The sequence below is a fragment of the Meles meles genome, chromosome 4 (genome assembly GCF_922984935.1).
Source record: "Meles meles chromosome 4, mMelMel3.1 paternal haplotype, whole genome shotgun sequence".
Lineage (NCBI taxonomy): Eukaryota > Metazoa > Chordata > Mammalia > Carnivora > Mustelidae > Meles > Meles meles.
Genome location: NC_060069.1, coordinates 65,780,160 through 65,806,501, shown reverse-complemented (window position 1 = coordinate 65,806,501; position 26,342 = coordinate 65,780,160). Strand labels below are relative to the sequence as shown.

The window sequence follows — 26,342 nt, the reverse complement described above, 5'->3', positions numbered from 1 at the left end:
GTTAAGGTTGCCTTTTGCCTCTAGCAATGTATTAACAGTGAGGCCACTGAGGTCATGGAGGAAGGTCACCCTGACTGTTTGAAGTACTTGTCAGTGAGCTGCAAAGAAAATTTAATTATTTTCTACATTTCTTTTGCTTTTGTTCACCCCATCATTATCCATCACTTAAAAACATTTGTTTTTGCTTTAAAATTTAGTAGTTAAAACAGTTATGAAATTATTTTGAATTATTTAATTTTTCTTAGAAATGTTTAAGATAATAATTTCCATCTAAAGTAGTTTTTTATATTTGACATAAACTTAATTTACTTCTAGAAGAAACACATGAAACATAATAACTCAGTTCTTATAAGCTCATTTTTTTTCAGCGAGGATTTATTTATTCAAAAACACATTTTGAGGGGCACCTGGGTAGCTCAGTAGGTTGAGTGTCCAACTCTTGATTTTGGCTGAGGTCATGATCTCAGGGTTGTGAGATTGAGCCCCACACTGGGCTCTGTGCTGGGCATGGAGCCTGCTTGGGATTTTTCCTCTCTCCCTCTCCCTTTGCCCCTCTCCCCACCAATCTCTCTCTCTTTAAAAAAACAAAAACAACATGTTTTGATAGTCCACTGTGTGCTCTGTTCTAAATGCTGAGGAAACAGGAATGCACAAAACAAAGTCCCTGCCTTCATGGAGCTTACATTTAAATATGGGGGGAAGAGAAAACAAACACAACCAAATATGGAGAATTGCAAACAGAAAAGTGAGATGGCAAAAACAGCCATCCATGGCGGTCAGAGGGGCTGAAATAAGCCTGGTGACTGGAAGGACTGGGTCTCCTTTGGACAGACGGTCTGTCCAGAAGGTGGGGCCCTCAACCTCCTGTCAACAGTGGGCCCGCTGTGAGAAAATCTGGGGGAGGAGCCTGCCCCACAAGACACAAGATGTCACCAGCCTGTCTAATGACACAAGATGCTGGTTCTAAAGTGACAGGGCTATCCAGTCCATAATACACACCTACTAGAAATCGTGTCTACGTCTCCAGTTTTTGAGGTCTGGGGAGACTGGTCCTGATACCAACATCTTCTAGATGTTTAACTACAGGATCTATTGGAAAATAAGAGATGTTATTTGAAAAAAGGGGGAGATAAAAAAATGACATTCACAATGGCAACAAGATTAAAACACACAGAGTACATCGTCAATGCTCTGAAGGAGAATTGCTGGAACTGTTAGTGGATCTTCCCAACAAAGTAGAGCTCTACCCTAGAGATTCTGTTGGAGAAGACGAAAGAAACTACAACTGAGTGGAAAAACATAATTTACACACAGGTATGTGACCGTTCAGAACCAACACAAACAATTCACTTTGAACTTCAATGTTATTCCTGTCACACTGATATAAAGTTGGCATAATAAACTCAAGTGTGGAATTATTAGATTTGCTTGTAATGTCAGGGTCAATTTGAAAACTTGCCTCTAGTGCTATTGATACTTCCGTGGCTGAACTGCTTTAAATCCAGATTCATTTGCAGCAGGATCATCCCTTTCCAATCCGTGGATTAAAAGTCCGCAAATAGTCTCAGGGCCTGCCTCACTTTTGCAAAGATTCTGGCCCATCCGAGGCAGGTTTCCCTAAGGTGAGCAGCACATACTGCATCCAGACATGAAATGAATGTCATCAAGGAGGCCACTGACCAACCTCTCCATGACTGAAAGGCAGCTCCTGGACTCCGGTGGGCAGAAGATTTGGGCAGAGCTATGGCTAGGGACCCGAGATACAGAGAGATGGGAACCAGAAAAAGGGACGAGAAGAAGTAAAAGAGTCACATTCCCAGATGGAGCCATTTTATTTCTAAACTTGAGTCAAAACAGATACAGGCTTTCCTACCTCCACCCTGGATTTTCATCTTATAAAATAGATTTGCTACTAAAATCCTTCATAAAATCTGCCTTCCTCTTGGCAGTGGGAAATGAGCAAAAATTCAAAAGTTAAAAGGTCATGCATAAAATATCATAGCCACCACGATAATTATACAATAGTCTCAAATTCTTCACAAATCAACGATAAAACGTTAAGACTAATTTACACTCCACGATATTTGCAGCACTTCAAGGTTTTTTCTTCATATATTTATGTTCATATTTCACGAACAACAATATTAAAAAAGACTATCAACTTTTTTCATAAAATAGGAAAACAAAACAAAGCCATCATACTATAAAATCAATCTGCAGAGCATAAACCTTTTAATACAAGAACAAAAACTTAAAAAAAGAGAGAATTCACCCCCACGCTAAAATATCTTCGCCATAAACTCTATAGCTTCCCCAAGGAGTTCTTAGCACTCAGATCTCTGGTTGGTTTAACCTCTCTTGTACCTACTGGTTTTTGTGTATCCTGACTCCCAACTGTTATTATTCCAGAGAGAATTTCAAAAAAGAACTTCAAGCAAGGTCTGAGATAGGATCCAGTAACAAGTCATTAGACAAATTATTCACACACATTAAAGCTTTAATGAAACTCAAGTGTTTCATTTGAAACAGTGGTTGACCCTTTTTCTTTTACTCTGTGTTCATCCAAGAAAACCCTTTAAAGATCTAGAATCATTTGGTGTCTGTAATTACCATAGCATTTAGCTCCTAATTCTAGGGGAAAACATGCCATTTTAAGAAACTCTTTGCATGTATATGTTCCTTGATGTCTGGAGGTCGATAACCTCAAAGTAAGGCCCAGACATTGGTCCCTTCAAATGGTATTTAAAAACCCCAATAGTATTAAATGAGGAGAGTAGCTGTCAAAGACAAAGAAACAAATTCCTGGTTTTTTCAGAAAAACAAAATCTTTGATGATACTTGTGTCTATGTATACGAAAAAATGACCTACAAAAAAAACCCCCACAAAACAAAACAAAAAACCAAAACACTAGAGAAGTCAATATGATTTGTCAGACTGATAAAATGCTTGGAATTTACAGTTGGAAGAGATCTTGTGGATTAACTCAAAGTAATTCAAAGTGCTGATTTTAGAGGGAAGGGAAAAAAGGCCCAGAGATGGTAAATGACTTATCTCTGTCCATTAGCATGTTAATCTGCATGATTATTTTTTATATACACACAGGCAAACACACACACACACACACACACACACACACACACACACACTTTGTACATAAAATGCTACTGGCTTATACAATAAATGAAAAATAAGGGTGCACATTTTCACTGATTTCAATGCAGAAGTGGTTAGTACCTCCCTTTCAAATGAGCGAAAAGCTTTCACTTCCTCTCCATCCTCTCCACTGATGGACAGGCCATATCATAACCAGGCTGTCCCACTGTCCTCTGCAGCCCCTGCGAAGAATGGGGGAGGTTTGTGGGGGTGGGGCGCAGGTGTGTGTGTGGCAGGGCAGTGGTCAGAGTGGCAGGAAGGAGGGCAGAGGTACTCAACCCAGAATCGGAGTCCCTTCCTATGCCAGAGATGTTCCCACTGGCAGTGAAGGCTTTACAGGAAGTCGAGCTTGGGGTATCGTAACTTCGAGACCAGGCTGGAAGGAGATAAGAAGAGGTAAAGACACCAAGTGCGGATGTACACGTCACCCAGGAGACTATGAGCTAGCGTTCCTCTGACCACAGAGGAGGGCAGAAACGAGCAGTGTGTGTCTTACCGAAGTTACTGAGCTATAAACTTAGACGACTTTACCAGGTGTAGTCATAGTTTCTAATTATTTTAATTTGTGATTGCATATAAGCATCAAAATATTTAAGCCTAATGTGTAGTAGTATTAATAGCTACTTTACCTCTTTCCATAAAATTACATGTGGATATAATTCTAAGGTAGTTTCTTTTTTAAAAAAATATCATTATTTTAAATATTCATTATAGATATTATTTTGAAAAATCTTAAGTCTAGCTGTATATATTAACATTAAATAACTTAAAAAAATAAACAATACATCATATATACCAAAATAGCCCCATTTTAAAGCCATGTAAGTGAAAAAATTGAGTTTTCAAGAATAAACTAGACCCTCTAAAGATATTTTTCATAATTTCAATATTAAATGTATCTTCTTTCCTGACTATGCCAAATATATTACACACTGCTTTTGGTAATTTACATCAGAAGTATTACTTATGAAAATAAATAGGTTGGTTCGTTTGTCTGTTTTTAATTGTTCTGTACTGGAAGATTTATCCTAAATCTAAATGAATTTGCTCCCAGAAGATCTCCCCAATGGAGAGAGCATACCCCCAAAATTTAACAATGTACAAATTTCCAGTCCATGCGACTATATTTTCTAATAATAGTGGTAGAAAGTAACTTTCAAGTATTGTTCTAATCTGACTGGACTTAGAGATAGCTATCCCATTACATCAACACTCTAAAGGAAGAAAGGCATTTGAGAAACCTGTCCTTGCTAGAACACCTTTGCCGAAATTCCCATAGGAAACAAAACCATCTATCCATAAAGAACAGAGGGCACTTGGTACCCAGCACTGACCTTTACGTGCACACAGGTAACACTGCTCTGAATTTAAAGTAGACCCTAGCAAGTTGAAGAAGAGCCCAAATTTTCTTTACTCATTAAAGGTCACTATATCATCCACAGCTGGAAGAATTTCTTCTAGAAAGATTTTCTTGAGGAAGACAGAACCCAAAGCTATTTCAGCTCCTCATCTTGTTCTCTGCAGTCGTGAGTATTGGTAGTAGTTTGGCTAAAACAACAAGAACAGAGAGACTGGCCCGCTTTGAGAACCAGACTCAGACATTTTGTACGTACATTAGTTAAGCACATTTCCAGAAATTAAATTCACATAGGGTATGCAAGGAATAGAGATTACGTCACTTACAAGTCACTGGGGGAAATCAGTCAACTAAAAAGTGCATCAATTTCCGAAGCAGGTGCAGGAGGTCAAGAGGGGCTCAAGCATTCTAGAAATGTGACTCGTTCACAGGTTTTGATCCAGCCACTTGATGTAACTATTCCTAGTCCGGATTCCCACTGAGAAGTTGGTGGGCCAGCTGGTGAAAATCATGCAGCCGTGGAAACCATCCTCATAGTGATCAAGGGTCACCTCCACACCTGCGGTCTCCAGACGCTTGGCGTACATGATCCCATCGTCTCTTAGGACGTCGTACTCACACGTCAGAATATAGGTCTTTGGGAGGTGCCGCAGGACTTCCTGCTCGGCGATGAGAGGGGCTGCCCGGGCATCCAGCAGCTGAGGGATCTCCTGCACAATCCTGGCATTGCCAGTGGTCTGCATGACAGGCCTGTAGTCCTTTGTGATGGAGGCCGGCAAGAGGGACGTCCAGTTTAGACGGGCCCTGAGGGCAACAGCCTCTTCCACGTCAAGGGAAGTGTGGTTGTTGACTATCATTGCCTGGACAAAGTCATAGTTGCCTTGGAAGTAGTCTACCCAGTACTTCACCATGACATAACGGGGCAGGATCGGCGTGTTCACATTTTGCTGGTAAGAGGGTGTGTTGAAATCTAAAGCTTGTAGGACTGGGTAAATTAAAGCTTGCACCTTGAGCTTGTCTTTGAGGTTGGCATCTTGAGAAAACTGGGGAGGAGGAAGCAAACACATTATTTCTTTTGGCATGGCTCCTTTTATAGAAACTACACCTTATGTAGTAGCTTGATGCCTTACTTTGAGCCAAGCAGAGGGTAAAAGTATGAAATGTCCACCAGTCATGGGATTAAGTAATGTAGTTTAAAAAATAAAACTCCCCTCCCCCCCCCACCACTGCCCCAATCAAGCTCCTGGATATTTACTGAGAAAGGCATGATGTTTGAATGAACCCTTCAAACGTACACCACCTCTTAGGTCTTTAAACCCCACGCACACTTCACTTGTCTCCGTTCTCCGGCAGTAGCACACTCTGCTGGATACGACGGATGGATAACCTATGAACCTTATTTAGTTCACTATGCTCTGCAAGGCCCAAGATAGGCAATGGCTTCTTGGAGAGAAACAAACTAGCTGACCCTTCCAGAGGAGAAGGGTAGGAAAAGCTAAAGGAACAGATGATGGGACTCCAAAGTGTTGGAGTAGGACCTACCTTAGGATATCTCCTCCGATGAGCAGTTAGTGTTCAAGCTGGGTGAGAGAATTTAAATGGCGCTGGCAACGTGCCCTCCATTCTCCTTAATGAGCGTGCGCCCCAGAGTTGAGGTTGAAATGGGAACGTGAATGCATCCCCTACCTCAGCGGATCTCAATTCCCCCATGCCCCCGCAAAATGCAAACATACTGCTTCATTTCAGACAGAGTTCTAGTATCTAAAATGATATATATTTTCATTTTTTCTCTTTTTTTTGAGTCTGTCAAAAATTTTTAATTTTTATTTATTATTTATAAATTATTATTTGATTTCTTTATTCAACAAGTATCTTGAACTGTTTCCACACATTACCCTCCCCTCTCAGCCCTTATTCATATTTTTTTTTAAAGATTTTATTTATTTCTTTGACAGAGAGAGAGAGTGAGAGCAGGAACACAAGCAGGGGGAGTGGGAGAGGGAGAAGCAGGCCTCCCACAGAGCAGGGAGCCCGAAGCAGGGCTCGATCCCAGGACCCTGGGATCAGGACCTGAGCTGAAGGCAGATGCTTAATGACTGAGCCATCCAGGTGCCCCTTTATATATTTTTTTAAAGACTTTTTTTTTCTGGTTTCTTTCGTTCTTTCTTTCTTTCTTTCTCTTTTCTCTGAAAGGCAGCTAACTAGGACACTGTGTTTTATTGCAACTAAACAATCTTCAAGGTCACTTTAGCCATACAATTTTGTTTCATGTAGGAGTTTAGAACCCCATCCCCAGGGAAGATGAAACTGTTCTGTCAAAGCAAAAGGAAATGATTGGTTAATGTACTATTAATATGTGCCAGGAATTGTATATACCTCATTTCACTAAATTCTGGCAACAGCCCTGCAATCACATGGCATTATCCTCATTTTCCTGAGGCTTATAGATATTAAGGTGCTTGCCCAAAGCCCTGTAGCTCTCAAAGCAGGGGGAATGGATTCCATCCCAGTTCTGTCTCATTGTGAAGCCCATGAGGCTCTCCTCATGGACCAGCACTTTCTTCTTACCACACTTGACACAGGTCTAGCAAACATGCCAATGCCAGAGAACAAAGTTCCTCACATGCAGCAAAGGAGAAGAAACCGATGTACGCCACAGATAAAAAGGCAGATGCTATCTGGGATACCAAAAGAAATTTGGAGGAGAGAAGACAGAGCTGCTGTTCTAAACTTATTTAATCCATCAGAAGAAGAAAATGTACTTATCTTTGAACTTACACAGCTGCCCCAAATTCTGGGTGCTCTTAGAGCTAAGTAGTTTTCAAAGAATTTAACCAAGAAAGCTCGATGAACTTGTAAGATAACATTTGAAGTGGTTGACCCATTTTCATTTTTTTCTTTTATATTTAAAAAAACAAACCAACAAACTTTGGGAAACACTCTTTAACTTTTCAGTTTGACTCCAAGTTCTAAGGAAGCCATCTCAGCAACTGGAATTTAAGCACACAGACCCCCATTTTGCAAGTCTGACATGGACAAGAAGCCGGGGATACTTGATTTCCATGCATAGCCCTGAGCGGCAAGAGAGCCCTATAAAACATCAACCCTTCTTTCATAATGATTGTAATCAGGGCCTTTCTGAGGACTGAGAGATGACACTTTTGTCACTGACCTCTCTTTCTACTTCAGAAAGATCTGCGTGTTCTCCGAGTGCAGTCATCTGAATAATGTGGCCCACTACTGACCAGCCCACCTGCTCCGCCTTGGCCATACATGGTGGAGAATCTGTCCGTCTGCAGGAGGTAAGCCAGTGCCCTCCCACCACCAGCACCGCAGGGCTGTTACCTGTTGGCCCACAGCAGCAGCCAAATTCCCACCAGCACTATCACCAGAGATGCCAATTCTGTTTGGGTCAACCGAATACTTGTGTAAGACTTCTGGCTGCAGGAAATACTTCGTGGCATGCACAACATCATGAATTTGTGCAGGAAAATGAACCTTCGGAACTAGTCTGTATCTGTGGAGACAAAAGTTGTATTCATTTAAGGACTTCACCAAGTTTTTCTAGGCCATTTGAAGTTTAAGGGGAAATTGGTTCTTTGGACACAGAAATAAACAAGTGAGGCATTAAAATACATCTAAAGGGGCACCTGGCTGGCTCAGTCAGTAGAGCATGTGATTCTTGATCTCAGGGTTGTGAGTTTGAGTCCCACATTGGGCACAAAGCTTACTTTAAAAAATATATATATATATATAAATAAACCATTCACTTTCCTTTCTTTTTTAAAGATTTTATTTATTTTTTGTCAGAGAGAGAAAAAGAGAGCACAAGTAGGGGTGGGAGGGCAGAGGTGGAGGGAGAAGCAGTCTTGCCGCTAAGCAGGGAGCCCAATGTGGGACTTGATCCCAGGACCCTGGGATCATGACCCAAGCCAAAGACAGACGCTTAACCGACTGAGCCACTCAGGCATGCCAAACCATTTATTTTCTTGCAAATCAAATACCTAGTTTAAGAATGTAATGATTTTGTATTAGCAGTAGTCCTCTCCCTCTCCTTTTTTTTTTTTTTTTTTTTAATTTTCAGCCACCAAACAAAACAAACACCTAGGCCACCACCAATGGAAAAACAAAACTTCGAAGTTGAATGTGGGTGTTATTAAGATATGGGTAGAACCACAATCGATTCTGAAGTTTTATTCCTGGAAGTCAGTGTTCCAATTCACACCACCAATGAGTTAGAAGGTAACCTGGCAACATTAACCATTTCATTAACCTCATGTTTAATGCCTCCATGTGGTATCCTTTATGATTTAATTGAGAAATATAGTAAAACTGTACTCCAACGAAGAGTACATTAAACCCAGGCAATGAATTCACTCCCTAGGAGGCCGGAACTGAAAAGCTAGTTGCCAACCAGCAAGAGGAAGCCAAGTCTGTAAGACAACCAAGCGTCCCTCTGGGACACTTCCGAGGCTTCTCCTATCACTCCACTTTGTAATATCAGAGTCCCTTTGGGATCCTACTCTGTATACTTCATAGGATTCCTATGCTCTTAACAGTTCCAAAGGATCCAGTTTTGTCAAATGCCCCACCCATAATATCATCTTACAGATCCGTATTTGCGGATAACCTTGACCTGGAGGATCCTTTCAATCTCCTTCTTTCCTTATTAATTCTCACTCATCCTTTAAGCCTTACCCAAGGGTTTGGACTCCTCCAGGCAGAGTTTCTGGACTAAAACTCTACTCGCTTCCGGGGCTGAACTGGGTACCACTCCTTGATACTTCTATGTGCTGGGGTATATTACTGTTCTTTCTGCCTCATCATAAAATGATTTCTTTATGGACTTCCTCTAAAGAATGTGTTCTTTGTTTTATTCATCACTGTGTTCCCAGTATCCATCAATTGACAGGCACATAATCATCCATCTAGTAAAACCTTTTTGAATATTCATGTACCTTCCTTTTGCAGACAAAAGAAACTGAGGCACCTGCAAGTTACATTATTTGTAAAATAAGTCAAACACAGATAAAAACAAGGTGGGATAGAAACCAATTACTTAATTAATGATATTAAGAACTCAGGTCTTGTAATTACAATTTTATAATTAACATACTTATTCTTGGAAACTAATCTTCCCCCATCTAGAATCCAGCTAGTTAATTAAATATTTTGACATTCAGTATAGATACAATTAAGTGGACAAATATTTGTGAAATACTGTAAGAACTAGTGAACATTGATCTGGTTACTCAAGAATGACCGCATTTTGAAAATTCTAAATAAGATAAAAAAAAATTTCCCTTAGTGGTTGCCTTATAACAGACAAACTGATTTTTCTGACTTTTTTATTTTTCCATCTGTGGATCAATTAATCATCCTAAATGGTTTTTCTCCCTTTGAATTCCGTTATGTCCTAGGGCAGCTGCTATATGTACTACTACTGTTGGTTAATGAAAGGAGTAGGATTACACGATTTTGTCCACTAGATGGCGCCATCTCACATGATTCCATTTACCCCCAATTCTAGCACAAGATCTCAAATTTTGAACTTCAGTTTTACCAAGCTGAATTCTTTTTTTTTTTTAAGACTTTATCTATTTATTTGAGAGAGAGCGACAGAGATAGTGAGAGAGAGAAAGCGAAAAAGCAGGCGATCGGAGAGGAAAGAGAAGCAGGATCCCTACAGGGAGCCTGACCCAGAACCCAGGGATGATGACCTGGGCTGAAGGCAGACGCTTAACCCGCTGAGACACCCAGGCGACCCCAGACTGGATTCTTACTTCTTTCAATGAAATAAAAACAAATGCACTTCATGACTCAAGTTGTGACAATAAAGGCTATTCTGTCTCAGCAAGATTTCATATATCCCGATAAACTGTTTTCCAGGTAACTAGGATGTCAGAACATATTCTACCAGTACACACACATGAATTGAATCTTCAGGTGTTTACCCAAAAGGTCTTAGTGACTTTGAATCAATGGAAATCGGTCATCTTAAAAAAAACCTTGGCTATTGCCTCAACTTTGCTATTGCCTCAACCTTACCAGCCTATTAATAATTGGCTCAGATAACAAAGTAAACAAAAGACAAACAGGTCATAATAGAGTCTTCTTGGTACTCTTAAACATTTGCCTCCTAGTCCCTCCTATCTTTATTTGAGCTGGAAACTTTCTCTAGTTTTATTCAATAAGGGACACAATTTTCATAGATTGGAAAATACAGTGAAACTATATACTTCCGAGGTCACCTAGCGTAAGATAAGCCTTCGAAGTAACTTGAATGGACCTGAGAAGTAGAGCAAAAGTGCTGTCATATTTTTGTAGAAACAGAAAACTTGGAGTCAGGAGAAGATTAATGAGGGCCAGAGCCAAAGAAAGCAAATATAAATCTATTTACCTGATCATTTTGTTTAAAGATACATTCCTGCAAAGTATGAAAAGAGGATTCTGACTTTGTAAAATTTCAAAATGATAGATCTTGAGTTAAAGCACCTGATGAATTTGTGGCAAATATGGTCTTAATTTGCCCAACTCACTGCGGGGACAGATGACTCTGCAAAGTGGGCGTCTGCCTATCTGTTACGACACACGCCTCCTTCTAGCAAAATTTGGTTGTGAACTCAGGGATGAAGCTTAATCAATTGAATAAACGCGTACTCTCTATAAATATTATCTAACTCCTGCTAGGCGAGGCACCCAGCCAAGTACTCTGCAGGTGTGTTTTGCTCAAATCGCAGGGCAAACCTGTGGGTTTAAGGATGAGAACGTGAGGGGTGCCCAGGTGGCTCAGTTGTTAAGCGTCTGCCTTCGCTCCCGTCATGATCCAAGCATCCTGGGTTGGAGCCTCATATGGAGCTCCCTGCTCAGCGGGGAGTCTGCTTCTCCCTCTCCAGCTCCCTTGTGCTTGTGTTCCCCCCCGCCCCCGTGTAATAACTAAATAAAATCTTAAAAAAAAAAAAAAAAAGAATGAGAACGTGAGGCCCAAGAAGGATGCGTGACTTGTCTACAACAGCTGGTACGTGGCAAGGCTGTGCAGTGAATTGACCACTGACTTCAAAACCCACGTGTGACCCCTGCCTTGGAAAATATAATCCTTCAAAACTCACAGCCTTATCAATGTGCATGGGTACATGTGTTTTCTCATTACCTCACTAAACCAGGAAATTCTTAGAACTACAGATTTCTGACATCCCGGAGCATGTCTCATGATTTCTATGGTTTTGCAATATTCTCAAACAAACCACCTACCGTCACGGTGCCTGGCACATGGTACATCTTTAATAACATACTTTTCTTCCTTCCACACAAAATTTTGTACCTTTTACATATAAAATATGTCACAGAGCACTTTCTGTGGTGAGAAAAGTAATAAGCCATATGGCTTTAAAAACATAAAAAAAGAAATTGTTCCTAACCCACCCACTCTCTGGGCACATCTCCAGGAACTCTTCTTGCATTCTATGCACAGCTCTGAGTTTCTCAATTCTGTGTGCACCTCAGGATAATCTTGAGAGCTTTACAAAAACACAGAGAGGTTTGAGCCCCTCTACAGAACATTCCAGTTGGGGTGGAGCCTTGCATATCTGTATCTGAAGGGAAATTCCCCCAATAATTCTAAGGCACAGCCAAGATTCAGAAATATCACAGAGTCCAGCCAAACTGCCATTGTTCTCTGAACACATTTCCCTGTGTCTCTCCATCCTCCTGCCCTTCCCCAGGAAGTCTTCATCAAAGTGCCTGTCATGTAAGTCTCATCTCAAATGCGCTTCTTCTGTGAAACCTTTGGAGAGCCCAGGAAAAGTCACTCTCCTTCCTTGAGCCCTCAAAGTCTCTCCGAGAGTAGGTTACATCGAGGACACCTCTATTTCCTCTACTAGTGGACGGACAAGTCCACATACTAGAGTTTGACGTCAGTCCCTGCAATGGTTTGACCGTAGTCATTCAGCAAAGGAGAGCTGAGATTAGCGAAGGCTTAGCCCATTGGGTAAGAAGGGCATTCAAGAGAAAGGGCAGAGGTCAAGGTGCTTTGCCAAAATCCTAGGAGTGACTGAGTCTACAATGAAGTAATTCTCCAAGCACTGTTGAAGACTTTGGGAGACTAATCTAGTACCTGGAGGGGATCTCCCAGGGCTCCAGGTGTGGATCTAAACAGCCTCCTCCCATTCAGATGCAAATCTTGCCTTTAACCTTTAGGGTAGACCAAGAGTCAGAGCACTCTCCAGTGGCTCTGGAAGCCCAAGAAGACTTGCTGCCTCCTCCTCCTGGCCTCCTTTCTTTGTGTGACTTCACACCAGAGCTAAACATAGCTTCCTGGAGCTCAGGTGTGGGTGGGACTGAGCTGCACACCCTCACTGTGCTTCGCAGTCACAGTGCTCTCTGCAGCTGCAACACAGACTTGTTGTAAAAGCTCTGACTGTCCCCCTTGTCCTCCCACCCACCACTCCCCTGAAATTCTTGAAGACCCAAACCACAGGAGAGAAGCCAGTGAATTTTTCATATTACTAGAAAACAGAGCTGGGAAGACATTAGCTGAATATGTGTAAAAAGGAGAGATTCATTAGTCAATGACAGGGAAGAAAAATAAAACAAGCTACTTCTTAAAAGAAGCACAACATTAGCTTTCTCTAGTTTCGAATTATTTGTGATGCGGGCCTTTAGATTTGCCGAAGTTGGCTCTAAGTTTTCAGCAAATCTTTCCTTACTGGGGGAGGACGCTTAGGAATCTGGTCTGCCCACCTTCCAGGGCTGCCCAGGTAGGAGAGATGCACGAAGATTCTCAGCTCAGGACTCAGAAGAAGAGCAGGAAAAGGCACGTAGAGAAAGACACAGCTGGGTCACCATTCACTCTGTGCTTTTCTGAGGACCTTATTCCTACAACTGTTTGCTGAAATGCGTGTTGTGTTGGGCCTGCTGAAAGCTCTGTGACTTTGTCAGCTTGCACTCATCTAATTTTGTGAATTAAAAACAACAGAAGCGGGGCGTCTGGGTGGCTCAGTCCTTGGACTTCTGCCTTCTGCTCAGGTATGATCCCAGGACCCTGGGATCAAGTCCCACACTGGGCTCCCTGCTCAGCAGGAAGCCTGCTTCCCCCCTCCCACTCCCCCAGCCTGTGTTCCCTCTCTCGCTGAGTCTCTCTCTGTCAAATAAATAAAATCTTTAAAAAAGTAAAAAACATAAAACAACAGAAGCCTAAAAATCCCATTGCTTATAGCTATGTTAGCAGCAAACGCAGGAAAGTTCTTCAGCTTCTCTTCCATCTACTTTAGCCACATTCTCTACGGCTCTGCAAAGTTTTAAGGGCTCTGTGCGCAAGACCACCTGACATTTGGTAGAATGCGACCAGATCTCCATCTACATAAAATAGAGAGTTTGAGTGTAGTAAAGATTTAATTAAAAGCAAAACACATTTTCCATACCCTAAAAAGCAACGTAAATGCCTTGTAGAATTTAATTATAGAATTAAGTAAATCTATTAAATAGAATTAAAAAAAATCCAACATGCCTACTTTGCTATTATCTTGCATTTTATCTTAAAAAAAAAAAAAGAAATCTTTTCTTCTTATGTCTTATGGTTCCGGTACTGTGTCTTATTATATAAGCTACATGTAAAAGGGTGCAATGTTACAGCTAAACGGCACTAAAATTTATAAAAATAGGTTTGTAGATACAAAATAGAGCCTTCTTAGATCACATAAATGAGGACACATACCTGTATCTTAGGTAGCATAAGATGAACTTTTGCATTTACTTAACAAATACTTGTTGGGCAATTAATACGTAAAAACAGCATCATGTCATAAAAGCAACTGAGCAGAGCATGGCCTACTTTGAGAACTTGAGACCTTTGTCAACCTTAGTTGCTGGGTCAGTCCCCAGAACTATGCGTGAGCCAACAACAAGGATGGAGGCGTGCCAGCTCCTGGTACTGGCTGCGTGGGAGTGATTCCACTACTGGGGCTGACCCCAGCCCTTGCCTACCAGATTCCTCAGGCTGTAACCATCCCCAGGGACATATTCCATAGGATGCTAAGCCAAGCCACCACCACCCAACTGCTGTGGGCCTCAGGGATAAGGGGCAATTGTCTCCACACAGCTCCCTGCTATAAGGTAGGATTCCAGGAGAACCAAGGGTCTATCATCCTCCTAAGAGCCTCAAGATCATCTCCGTCTCTTTCCTATTTTCCTTAGTTACCGCCAGAAACTTCTTCAACTATCTTCTCTCATGTTTCTTTCCCTCAGTGCTCTCTGCTTTCTCCCCTTCCTCCAAGCCCTCTCATTACCCTCATTGGATTCCCATGACCAAACCATTTTGTCTAACTAGATTCTGCTCATTCTTAGGAGCTCAATGCAAACACTGCTTTCTTTAAGACATGAATTTTGTGACCCTTCAAACTAGGTAAGCTCTTCCCCATCTGATGCCTCTGTACTACTTAGCCTTCTACTTCACCTCACTTATCACAATTTAGCATTACTTGTTCATTGTCTATTTTCTCATCTAGACTATAAACTCCATGAGGGCAGGAATTAGGCCTGTCTCACGCTGTGATGTCAGCAGAGTGTAACATAGTAACGGGCACATAACAGAAATTCAATAAATCTTTCTGGAATAAGCGAAAGGGGAAAGAGACGAGCAGTGAGAGGAAATAATGTTCCCAAGTTGGACCTCTGAGTATACTTTCCAAGAGAAACACGATCCCGTGATGTTGGCTCTGCCTCAACTACAGCACAGGTTATGTGGCTCTTTGTGGGCTAGTTAGTCTGGATTCTTTTTTTTTTTTCTTTTAATTTAATTTTATTTCTTCAGTGTTCCAAGATTCACTGTTCATGCACCATACCCAGTGCTCCATGCAACCCGTGCCCTCCTTAATACCCACCCCCAGGCTTACCAACCCCCCCAACCTCCTCCCCTCCAAAACCCTCAGTTTTTTTCTCAGTGTTCACAGTCTTTCATGGTTCCTCTCCCTCTCCGCTTGCCTGGATTCTAACCACCTTAGCTCTTGATTTCTGCAAAGACGAGTGCTGTGAGCCCTACATACGTGTTGATAAATAAATTTGTCAGTTGGACCATCCAGTTCTATGGGCTAGAGCACTAATCCTCCCAAACTGTCTAGTGCTTTAGCGTATCTGAAGCCCTTTTGGCTCAACTGTCCAGACTGACTGCCATGACAGTTCCCGGCAGTCCTTAATCTAACTCAAAGTATGTTTACTTAGCCTACTTGTTCTAAGTCTTGTATTGGGTGATGGGAACTGGAGGACAGAAGACAGGATTCCTCTTCCCAGTAGCTCACATTCTAGACACACAGGACAGACTCCTCAGCCCAGTTAGCACATGACATTAAATAACGTGGCTGAGGTCAGGCAGTCTTGGGAAATGGTACTTGCCTACCACTGTGGTATGTCCCGGTGATAAACTTAGGGGTACTACACCACAGAGATGGGGCAGAATGGAAAGTTAAGACGAAAGAAGTCTCTTCCATATTTAAAAGAAATCTTCTTAAAATCATCCTATCCATCCTTATATGTTGTTTGAGAAGCCTTAACACCTATTTTACTTGAGACACATGCTCAAGGTGAGACAGGCATACAGGAAGAATTTAGACACGCTGCCCACTGCCTACATTGAAGCCCGGGATGGTAAGGCCCATATGGAGACTCCCCAAGGTGCCAGGTAAAGCCCGTACAGTGTCCTTCCTGTCCTCAGGCCTGTGAGGAGCCTGTGAGAACCACGCAGGAAACCATTGGAAGGTCTCGGAGGCTGGTTCTGTAGCTCTGAGCTGTGGGACCTTGCTCCACAATGGGGCCCAGCTACTTCAGCAGACCCCGCTTTCCTGGCCGCTGCCCAGGCTAGATGCCGGCCTTCCGTTGAAGGTTCCTGCATTACGAAACTGCGCCGCAGGCCCTTTGGTGATCTGGGAGGCCGGTGGAGAGGCCAGGGCCGGCCAGGAGCTGTCCAGAACTGTCTGGGAGGCAAATCTGCTCAGGAGGCAGCCGCAGCTCTGCTCTATGTGACTCTAAGTCTTACGTTCAAGGGTCACCGCTGCCCAGATGACTTGGGAGACCAGCCCTTCCGAGAGACTGCAGAAGAAAGGATTCCCTTACATCTCCAATCTGAAGCAGGGGCACAGACGGGATGAGCCATGAGCAGAAGAACAGCGGGCAGAGAGGACGCAGTGGGAAGAGGAGAGCCGGTTAAGCTCGAGCGTGGATGCTGGGCATTACCAGCGTCCTTCAGTACTGGCTGGACACTGGGTCAAAAAAGTATAGGGGCCTCAGGACATGGGCTTAATGCCTTACTCTATTTATATAACTGGCTAGCTTTGTGACCTCATTTCCTCCTCTAAGAGAAAAATATCAAAACATTTATCTTGAAAGGTTGATATGAGAATTAAGAAAGACTCCTATTCATTCGTTCCATAAATATTGGTTGAACGTTCACTATCTGCCAGGGATGTTCCCAGGTGCCAGTGATTAACAATGAACAAAACAGGCCAAAATCCCGAAAATTTCTGTCTCTGTGGAACTTACTTTGTCTATTTCAACCCAGTACAATAAATACCTAATAAGTCGAATATATGGTCTGTCAGAGGTTGAGGACGGTTTTGAAGAAAAATGAAACAGGAAGATGATATTTGAATTAGGATCTGAAGGAGGAGATACAATGCATTGCACCAGCACCTGCACAATGCCTGCCACGGAAGAGGCAGCAGGATTTTGTATTTTTGACATCACCACCATTGTAATTCTTACTCACATTCTTCTTAATACCATTAGTAATGATGACGGCAATAACCGCACTGACTGAGAGTTGTCGAACACACACTATTTACAAGGTCTGAGTTACAGAACAGAACTCCAGGGGAATGACTTTTCCAACTCTGGATTGGTTTTTAAATCTTACTTATTTTTTAAATTTGTTTTTATTTTTTAAAGAATTTATTTATTTGACAGAGAGAGGCAGTGAGAGAGGAAATACAAGCAGGGGAAGTGGGAGACGGAGAAGTAGGCTTCCACTGAGCGGGGAGCCTGATCCTTCTGCTGAGCAGGGAGCCCGATGAAGGACTCCATCACAGGATCCTGGGATCACGACCCCAGATGAAGGCAGACACTTAATGACTGAGCCCCTCCCTACCCAGGTGCCCGGTTTTTAAATTTTAAAAGGCAGTAAACAAAATTATTTGCTGTAGATAACTGCGTATTTTTCTGGTTCAGTTAATTCCTTTTCCAGAAAATTTTAAAACTAAGATAAAAAGATAATTTAAGGTGTTAGGAAGCTAGTTCAAGAAATTGCAAGTTAGGGGCACCTTCAGCTCAGGTCATGAGCTCAGGGTCCTGGGATTGAGCCCTGCATCGGGCTCTCTGCTCAGTGGGGAGCCTGCTTCCTCCTCTCTCTCTCTCTGCCTGCCTCTCTGCCTACTTGTGATCTCTCTCTGTCAAATAAGTAAATAAAATCTTTTAAAAAATAATAAAAATAAAAAAAATTAAAAAAAGAAATTGCAAGTTGTATCAGAATCATTATATGAGAGAGTGAGAGAGCATGAGCAGGGGGAGGGGCAGAGGGAGAAGCAGCCTCCCCACAGAGCAAAGAGCCAGACTCAGGACTCCTTCTCAGGACCCTGAAATCATGACAGGAGCCAAAGGCAGATGCTTAACTGACCGAACCACTCAGGCATCCCGTATTTCTTTTTGAGAGAGAGTAAGCACGGGGAGGTTGGTGGGGGAGTGGGGGGGGGCGGGGGGAGTCAGTAGACCGGTGTGGGGAAGAGGGAGAGAGATCTTAAGCAGGTTCCACGCCCAGCACACTTAAACCACTGAGCCACCCAGGTGCCCTCTATGATTAGGATTATTAACTTACTCAATGGAGACAATGACAGCATTCAATTCTTCAGCCATTGCTGTACAGAGCTCATCATAATACCGGATTTCTAAAAGAGACGAAGGAACAATCAGTATTAAACAACTTATTTAATAATGTCCATTTTTAAATTCTGCTCATTGTGGATTGCTTTTAGACCTGGACTTAAGTTATTCATAATAAAAATAATAAAAAGCAAATGTGAACATATGTCTCATTTATAGGGTTACATGTACAGATGCAAAAATAAAATCTGGTTTCTGATAAAATGTTATTAGTATAAAATAACAGGAAATCCACATTAGATTACCTTTGAATGTGTTTTTAACTAACTAGACATTTATTTTATAAGAGACCATATGAAATATACCAAATTAATTCCTATTTTATAGCTCTTTCAGTGTACACCTTTCCAAAAATCAAAGCAAATAAACAGTTTCCTCCTTGGAACCACAAAATTTTTGTTTTAATACCTTCATTTGCTGCAATTCAATTGCATTCTTCCAATTTGAAGGACAGCATATTCTGTTTAAGCCAACACATAAAAACTAGAATTTTGGGAAGTCTTAGCATTTCTTAGAAAGAGGATCCAAAGGTTTGTAGTGACAGATACAATTGTAATAACTACATAACCACGTGCATAGCATCTCCAGCCCAAGCTCTTGCTCTGGCAGGAGTGATCAGTCAAAATCATGTAGACGAGGCCAGGTGGATTTGTAATCCATACGATTGCTGGTACTTACACTTCTTGGCCTCTAGTGGAATGTCTCCCTTGGCAAGTGTCCAATACTATAGATGCAATCATTTCTGTTATTCACTTCTGTATCCTCATCCCCCAGCACACACTAGGATAACCACAGATATAGGTTTGCATATAACTGTTTGAATATTGGAAGTCCTGAATACCAGGAAACCCCTCAGTCCTGGACAAACCTACATACTCCATAAACATCTGTTGAAAACATGAACTAATCCATGAATAAAAGAATAACTAATGAATATGAAATGGGATTACTAGAAAAAGTTATATATTTTTTGGCCTTTGCCACATTAAAAAAAATGCTATTTAAAAACACAGATAAAGGGGTGCATGGGTGGCTCAGTCAGTTGAGCATCGGACTTGATTTCAGCTCAGGTCTTGATCTCAGAGTGGTGAGTTCAAGCCCTGCATCAGGCTCCACATTGGGTGTAGAGTCTATATTAAAACAAACAAACAAAATCCACAAACAAGCTAGAACAAGTTGTCATTACCTTTAAAGCTAGGGGATGCCAGGGCACCTGGCCGGCTCAGTTGGAAGAGCACGTGACTCTTGATCTCAGGGTCATGAGCTGGAGTCCCCGTGTAGTATACAGATCACTCAAATGAATAAAACTTTAAAAAACCCAAAAAACAAAAACCATAGGGGATGCCAGTAGCTTTGGGCTGAAGATGAGAAAGTAGTTCCATGATAATTACAGACCCTTACTACCTACCTCCCTGGTATGCTTTCTGCTAGGCTGTTCCACTTATCTGCCTGCCATTTTGCATGTGTTCTGCTCATGAAAGGATCAAACACCAAAGAGAACATTCTTGAATTTTACAACATTGTTTCCTTTTAATGCTGGTACGCCTTTTATATTTTCATCTTTGGTTTCATAAGCAGATAAAATGTGGATGAGTTAACATAGATATTCTCAAATACTGGTCCTACTTCCTAGAAAATTGTCTTCAAAACACAAGTCAGCAAAAGAACTGTAAATCATTTCCTCATATTCTGTCCCAGTGAAACTTTGACTTGTTTTGGTGCCGAATTGTCAGCAATTCACATGAATTAGCCATGATTCAGGTCACAGGACCTATTTTCAAAAGAGTCTGCCCAAATTAACAAGCAATAAACAAATGGGCAAAAATTTTACATAAGGTAATCATACAATTAATCATCCAAGACAGGACCTTTTCGAGTGTGAAAAGGAGACCCTATGAATAATTCTTCTGGGATAATAGCAGTAACTGAGACTAATCAAGGGAACCAAATCAATCGGTCCTCCTCTCTTTACCCAACAAGGAAGTCAAGCTCAATCGCACATCTCTCCCAGGGCCAACCACGGTCCCCAGAGCCCCGAAGGTGACTAGGACATACTTGCACTGGCCAAAGCCCAGCCTCCTCCATGAATGTAGATAATGCTGCGTTTCAAAGGCTCTTCTGGCTTCGGGGAGCCCTCAAACACTCTGACTTCCACCCCGTCAAAGTCAGTGTCGGTCACCTTCACCTGAGCCGATGACCATGCGCTTTTCTTGCCAAAAGAAACGATGATAAAATTCAGTGCAAGCAGGTGATGGCTCAGGCCCAGGGAGTGTATCAGGTTGCTCTGCAGGGTGAGGGAAGGAACAGAGGGAAAACACGAGTCAGCTTTGTCATACTCCCCCCCAACTCCTGGTGTCTAAGTTATTACGAGCATCTGCCAATACTCTTTAGGACTCACTGGCCACTTTCAATCCAATAACAAATTGGATTTGTTTGCAAAGCATTTGCAAAGTATTTTCCTACAGGGGATTGTATTTTTTGGATCAGCTCTGAGAAGGACATTGGACAGGTCCCATCAATCCCATTTTATCAAGAAGACTTAGAAATTAAGCAAACGTGAGCATTGAGCTGGCTAAGTGGTAATTCTGGGACTTGTGAATTTTAGGTTTTAGTCCTTTATTTCCCCCTCTGAATCAGCACATCACAGTTCTAATAACACACTAAGAGTAGAGGAAGAATACTTTATTTAGATGTAAATAAAAGATATGGAAGTTTCATATTTACTCTAAGTATCTTTATATTTATTATATATTTATATATATTTATATTTTATATAAAATATATTTTTTATATTTTTATATTTATTTTATATTTACATATCTAAGTTTTATAGCTTATCTACTTAACTACAGCATGTCTGTTGTTTTGAGTGAGGAAAGAAATGAGTGTATGAGAGACCAGGAGCACAGGAAACTCTGGCCCCAGTGTTGAGAAGCAGAACATCTCAGACATTACCAGGAGCTTTACAGAAATGTGCAAGGAATAAACACTCTGCCATCACTTCCTCTTTGAACCCAAGGGCACTGAGCTCTGCTGGAAGTTATCTGGTTGGAGAAGAACAAAGAGAGAAGAGACCCAAGTCATACCCAGCAAAGACCCTATAGAGTGTACTTCCCTCTTTCCACATCTTATACAAGGTCCTCCTGTTGCATATACTTATAAAACTGACCTCCCTGTGAGGCTTAATGGCCATGTTTCAAATCCAGAGAACTGGAACCCATCAGGCAGCCAGGAACTAGTCCAACAGAGAGGCTCACAAGTGTCAAAGAATGACTGGAAACTTTCCTGGCACAGGGGCATGAATTTAGATACTGTATCTCCTAGTGGCTCTCCAACCTAGGGTAGAGAGTAACAGTGCCCTTCTGGAAAATATGAAACAGAACACTGGTGATTAGTGAAATAGGGAATGCCATCATAAGGTCAAGGAAACAATGTTACTAGTAGCAGAAATCAGGACTATAAAAAGTCTTTGATACAGCATAATACAGCTTCCCAGCAAGGGTCTTGGGCAGACTGGTGTGCCATAATTCTGATCCCCTCACCCCTGGGGAGCCAAGCTCGTGAGAGCACCTTACCCCAGTGTCCCATATAAGATACTATTATTGTATATGTATGCCCAGCCATGAAAAGACTTGGAAAACACTGCATTTATATTGGCCATGTTCATGAAAACAAAAACAACAGGCAATTAATCTAACCATGAAAAGCTATTCCAGAAATTTCATTAATATTTGTTTTTGGCAATATAAGCAGCAAATAAATATTAATAAAATAATTCAATTTCTATATCCATCAATTGCCCAAATTTACTGAAAAAGTTAAAACTGATAATGTGCTTGCTATGAATAAATGTGTGTGATATGAAATAAATTCACACACACACGCAGAATTCAAACCATTAAATTAAGGTTTTTGGCAAATTGGGAAAAGGCAATCATTATTTGAGTTTCATGGTAAAATGTCAGCTTTCTTGGGGAATATTTATTTCTGCCAGGACATAGCTAAGAATCACTGCATTTACTGGATTTCTAGCGTTCACACATAAATCCTTGTCTATATCATTATCAATTAACCGAGAACACACAGAATCCATTCCATTTCTCACAGAACAAGAAGCTTGATAGGCACGACATAATGAATGCGAACAAAACAATCCCAGGCTTGGCTGTGTTACCTTCTGGACTATTTTTTTAAGTTAAAGGAAGACTCCCAAATACTTAAGGCAAAGTATATATGAGTTTCTTCGACTACAGGAAACCTGTAGAGCAGGAGAACTGTCTTTACAAGACAGATTAGAGAAGATTGTTCGTTTTACACGGAGTCCACCTCAGGTTTCCTTTATGCACTGCATGCTGACTGCATGCAGACTTGACTTAATTTGTACATGCATTTCCCAAAATACCTCTGCTGTGTCAGTTTACCATCATTCACATTAACGGAAGTTCTGAACAACTACAGGCATTGCTCACAATACTGTGGGGGGAGCAGAAAGGTTGACTCAAGAAGGGACAGTTTAAATGGGAAAAACAGGTAAACATATAGGAGTAAGATAGGGCCAAACATGCTAAAATAAAGTTGGGCTCATGTATGGAATTGCACTGATAAATCAGAGAATGAAAAATAGTTATCTTCCAGAAAATGCCAAGATTATTTCAAAATTTTAAAACAGAGACACTCCAACAGTAATCTGTCACCGACCACTCTTACTATTACCATTGTTAATAACACTTCTCACTATCTGAGCACCTACAGGGCTAGGGTAGGGTAGACCGATTCAGTATGGGATGACACTCGCATGTCTATGTGATATCATGTGACATGATAAAATTGTAAATATTATCTAACTTTTTTCTCCAATATCTAGCTCTTCTCTCCAATATTAGCTCTTCTCTAGGGCAGTGATAGAGGTCTTAAAACTTGCCCCCATAACCATTCCAGGATCTAGGGGAGAAATTCTACCTGAGGATATGGAAGGGATGAAGGTACTCACCACACCACGGTAGAACCAGACACAACAAAAAAGGGGGGCCGCTGCCTCCCTAGCCAGGCATGATGGCGGAAGACGGAAGGACAAACAACAATCAAGGGAAGCAGAGCAGAAGCTGTACTCTTTGTTTATCAATATACACGTTAGTTGTTATATTTGTAAATGGGGTTGTTTTCTGTTAACTCACTCAACATGTAAATTAGGAAGTCAGGGAGGCTGAGGGGGGAGAAAGAGACACTCTTCGGAGCAGACGAGAGGCAAGAGCTGTAAATGAATAGCTCATGTCCGTGAACTAAGTAACACAAGCAGTCAGGGAGATAGACAAAAGTCTGCTGGAACTCAGAGAAGGAAGGAATTACTTCCGCTTGCTCTTCCTGGGATGAAATCCAGGACGGCTTCTAGCCTAAACTGTGGCTTAACGGAAGATGACGCACGGGGAGCAAAGAGAAAGGGCTGGAAACCAAGATGTAAAAGTGCCGGGCAAGTGGTGTAATTCAGAGACCCACGGGGAGGTCGGGCACATAAGGGAAATGAAGGCAGAGGGGAGGGTGGAAATAAAAGGCTCGACCTAAGAGTCACATATGGCGCCAAAGTCAAAAGCACAGACTTCAGTCCTAGAGTGCCTGAGTGAAAAGCCAGGCTCCCTGACTTACCAGGGGTGGGATCTTGGGTAAACCTCTGAGTGTCTTGATTTCTCATCTATAAGACAGAAATAATAATACAAACTGCTTCAAAAGACTGTTGTGAAGCTTAAAGAAGGTAAAAATGCCTAGAATAGCACCTGGCAAATACTAAACCTTATATGAGTTGGTGGTGGTGGTGGTGGTTGTTGCTATTATTATTTTTAATAATTGCTATTATTATTGTTGTTATTTAAAAAACTCTGATTTGTTGTTGTTGTTGTTATAATTAAAATAACCCTGATCCAGGAGATCATTGCAGAAAGAAATGTGAGCCCAGGGATAGATAGTCCAGTGTTTCTAGGGAGGCTGAGACTATCATTTTTCCCATGTGCATTTGTTTTTAGGACCATGCTGATTACCAAGTTCTGAAATTATTATGGGTTAAACAGATGGAAAAAAATTACCTGTAAAAAGTTCATTTGAGGGCACTGTGTGACTCAATTCGTTAAGCATCTGCCTTCAGCTCAGGTCATGATCTGGGGGGTCCTGGGACCGAGCCCCATGTCACTGGGCTCCCTGCTCAGCAGGGATTCTGCTTCTCACTCTCCCTCTGCCCCTCCCTCTGCTCATGCTCTCTTTTTCTCTTGCTCTCTCTCTGTCTCAAATAAATAAATAAAAACTTTAAAATAAAAAAGAAGTTCATTTGTATGCTTCGGTCAAAGGGGGAGGGAGAGGCCGGGGAAAAGTCATAGTACACTGATACCCCCCCAATGCATCAAGAACGTAGCCTGTGGTCAAATTTCAACATGAACCAGCCACATTAAATACTTAAAACAGCTATTGTAACTCACTCCCTGCTTCATTTCCCATATTCAAAGGCTTAAATTCTGTTAGTGGTTCTCCAGCTTTACCAGTGATGGTCATTTTATCCTGTCAAACAGCTTTTTATTTTATTTTATTTTAACTTTTTTATTTGACAGAGAGAGAGAGAGATAGCGAGAGAGGGAATACAAGTGGGCGGAGTGTAAGAGGGAGAAGCAGGCTCCCTTCCAAGCAGGGAGCCTGATGAGGGGCTCAATGCAGGGCTTGATCCCAGGACCCTGGGATCTGGACCTGAGCCGGAGGCAGACGCTTAATGACTGAGTCACCCAGGAGCCCCTGCCATCAAACAGGTTTTAAATTCTCCTATATGGATTCTGCTCTATATCCTGCCTATTACAGGAAAAGAAAAATTCATGGAATATCTGCATGAAAATTATGGTCATATTTTTCAAATACTGTAAAGTTTGAGTATATTTTTAAGTGCAGATTTTTTTATTGCCACATAAATTATATGACTCACACTTAAGCCCACTGTAGAGATCACATGTGATTCACTAATGCAGACATTTTGTTCTACAAAAACCCAAAATGTCTGTGGCAAGAAACTTCCAAAGGTCAGACAACTATAATTCAATATTAATCAGGCACCTACTCTATGTAAAGACTCTGCTACATGCTGCAAGAATGCAAGAGTGGGTAAAAGATGGACTGAGAATTTCATGGTCAAGAATTTAAATGTTGTCTGATTCCCTCCCTTTCCCCCAATTCCCACCTCTCCTTAAGCTTTCACGGTTCTCGGCACTTTCTCTGAGACTTTAACTTCCAAGGAAAATCCTCTGATTTTAAAGCTTTGATTCATATTTTTTTTTTTTTAAGTTTCAGACAAAACAAAACACATCTGTAGGCCAAATCTGGACTGAGGACCACCATTTGCAAGTTCTGGTGTAGAGGTCATCCAGTCTGACTGAAAGTATAGCTGGAAAGACAGTGGCAGATTAATATGCTCTTCATCGTAGGCCCTAGTTGTCGATGGTGAAACAGCAAATATTTTTGGACACTTTTTTTTTTTTTCAATGAGACTATACTTTGGGAAGAATTTCACCTATGCTATGTATAACAGATCAGTGAGAGAAGAGATTGGAGGCAGGGGTAACAGCTGTTAAGAATCTGGCAGTTGTCCACAAGAGAGAAAAATGTCTGCCCCAGGAGAATACAGAGGAGGAAACATATACAAAAGAGATCACTGAGGCAGAGTTGATGGGCCTTTGCACCTGCTCACAGAATGGAGGGACTGGGATCAGGTACGTAGGCTGCTGGGATACATAGAAAAAGAATTCAAAGATACTGGAGGGTCTTCACTTGGAGTATGAGAATAGACAATATGGGCAGTAGAACAGTCAGGGAAGGTAAGATAAGTTCCATTTCAGACTTATGCCACTTAAAGCCAATGGAACATCTAGGTAGATGGGTCAAAAAATG

General features: G+C 41.6%; 1 protein-coding gene across 1 annotated transcript in view; it reads right to left on the bottom strand.

The window, feature by feature from the left end:
• Positions 1-2,483: 2,483 nt before the first annotated feature.
• The window catches only part of NCEH1 (neutral cholesterol ester hydrolase 1), a 54,365-nt gene continuing 30,506 nt past the window's right edge, over positions 2,484-26,342 (bottom strand). The window contains exons 2-5 of the mRNA XM_046002985.1: positions 20,487-20,715; positions 18,367-18,436; positions 7,857-8,028; positions 2,484-5,554 (exon numbers count right to left, since the gene is read on the bottom strand). Coding sequence (XP_045858941.1) covers positions 4,937-5,554; positions 7,857-8,028; positions 18,367-18,436; positions 20,487-20,715 — 1,089 coding nt within the window. The 3' untranslated portion in view covers positions 2,484-4,936. The remainder of the gene's footprint in view (positions 5,555-7,856; positions 8,029-18,366; positions 18,437-20,486; positions 20,716-26,342) is intronic.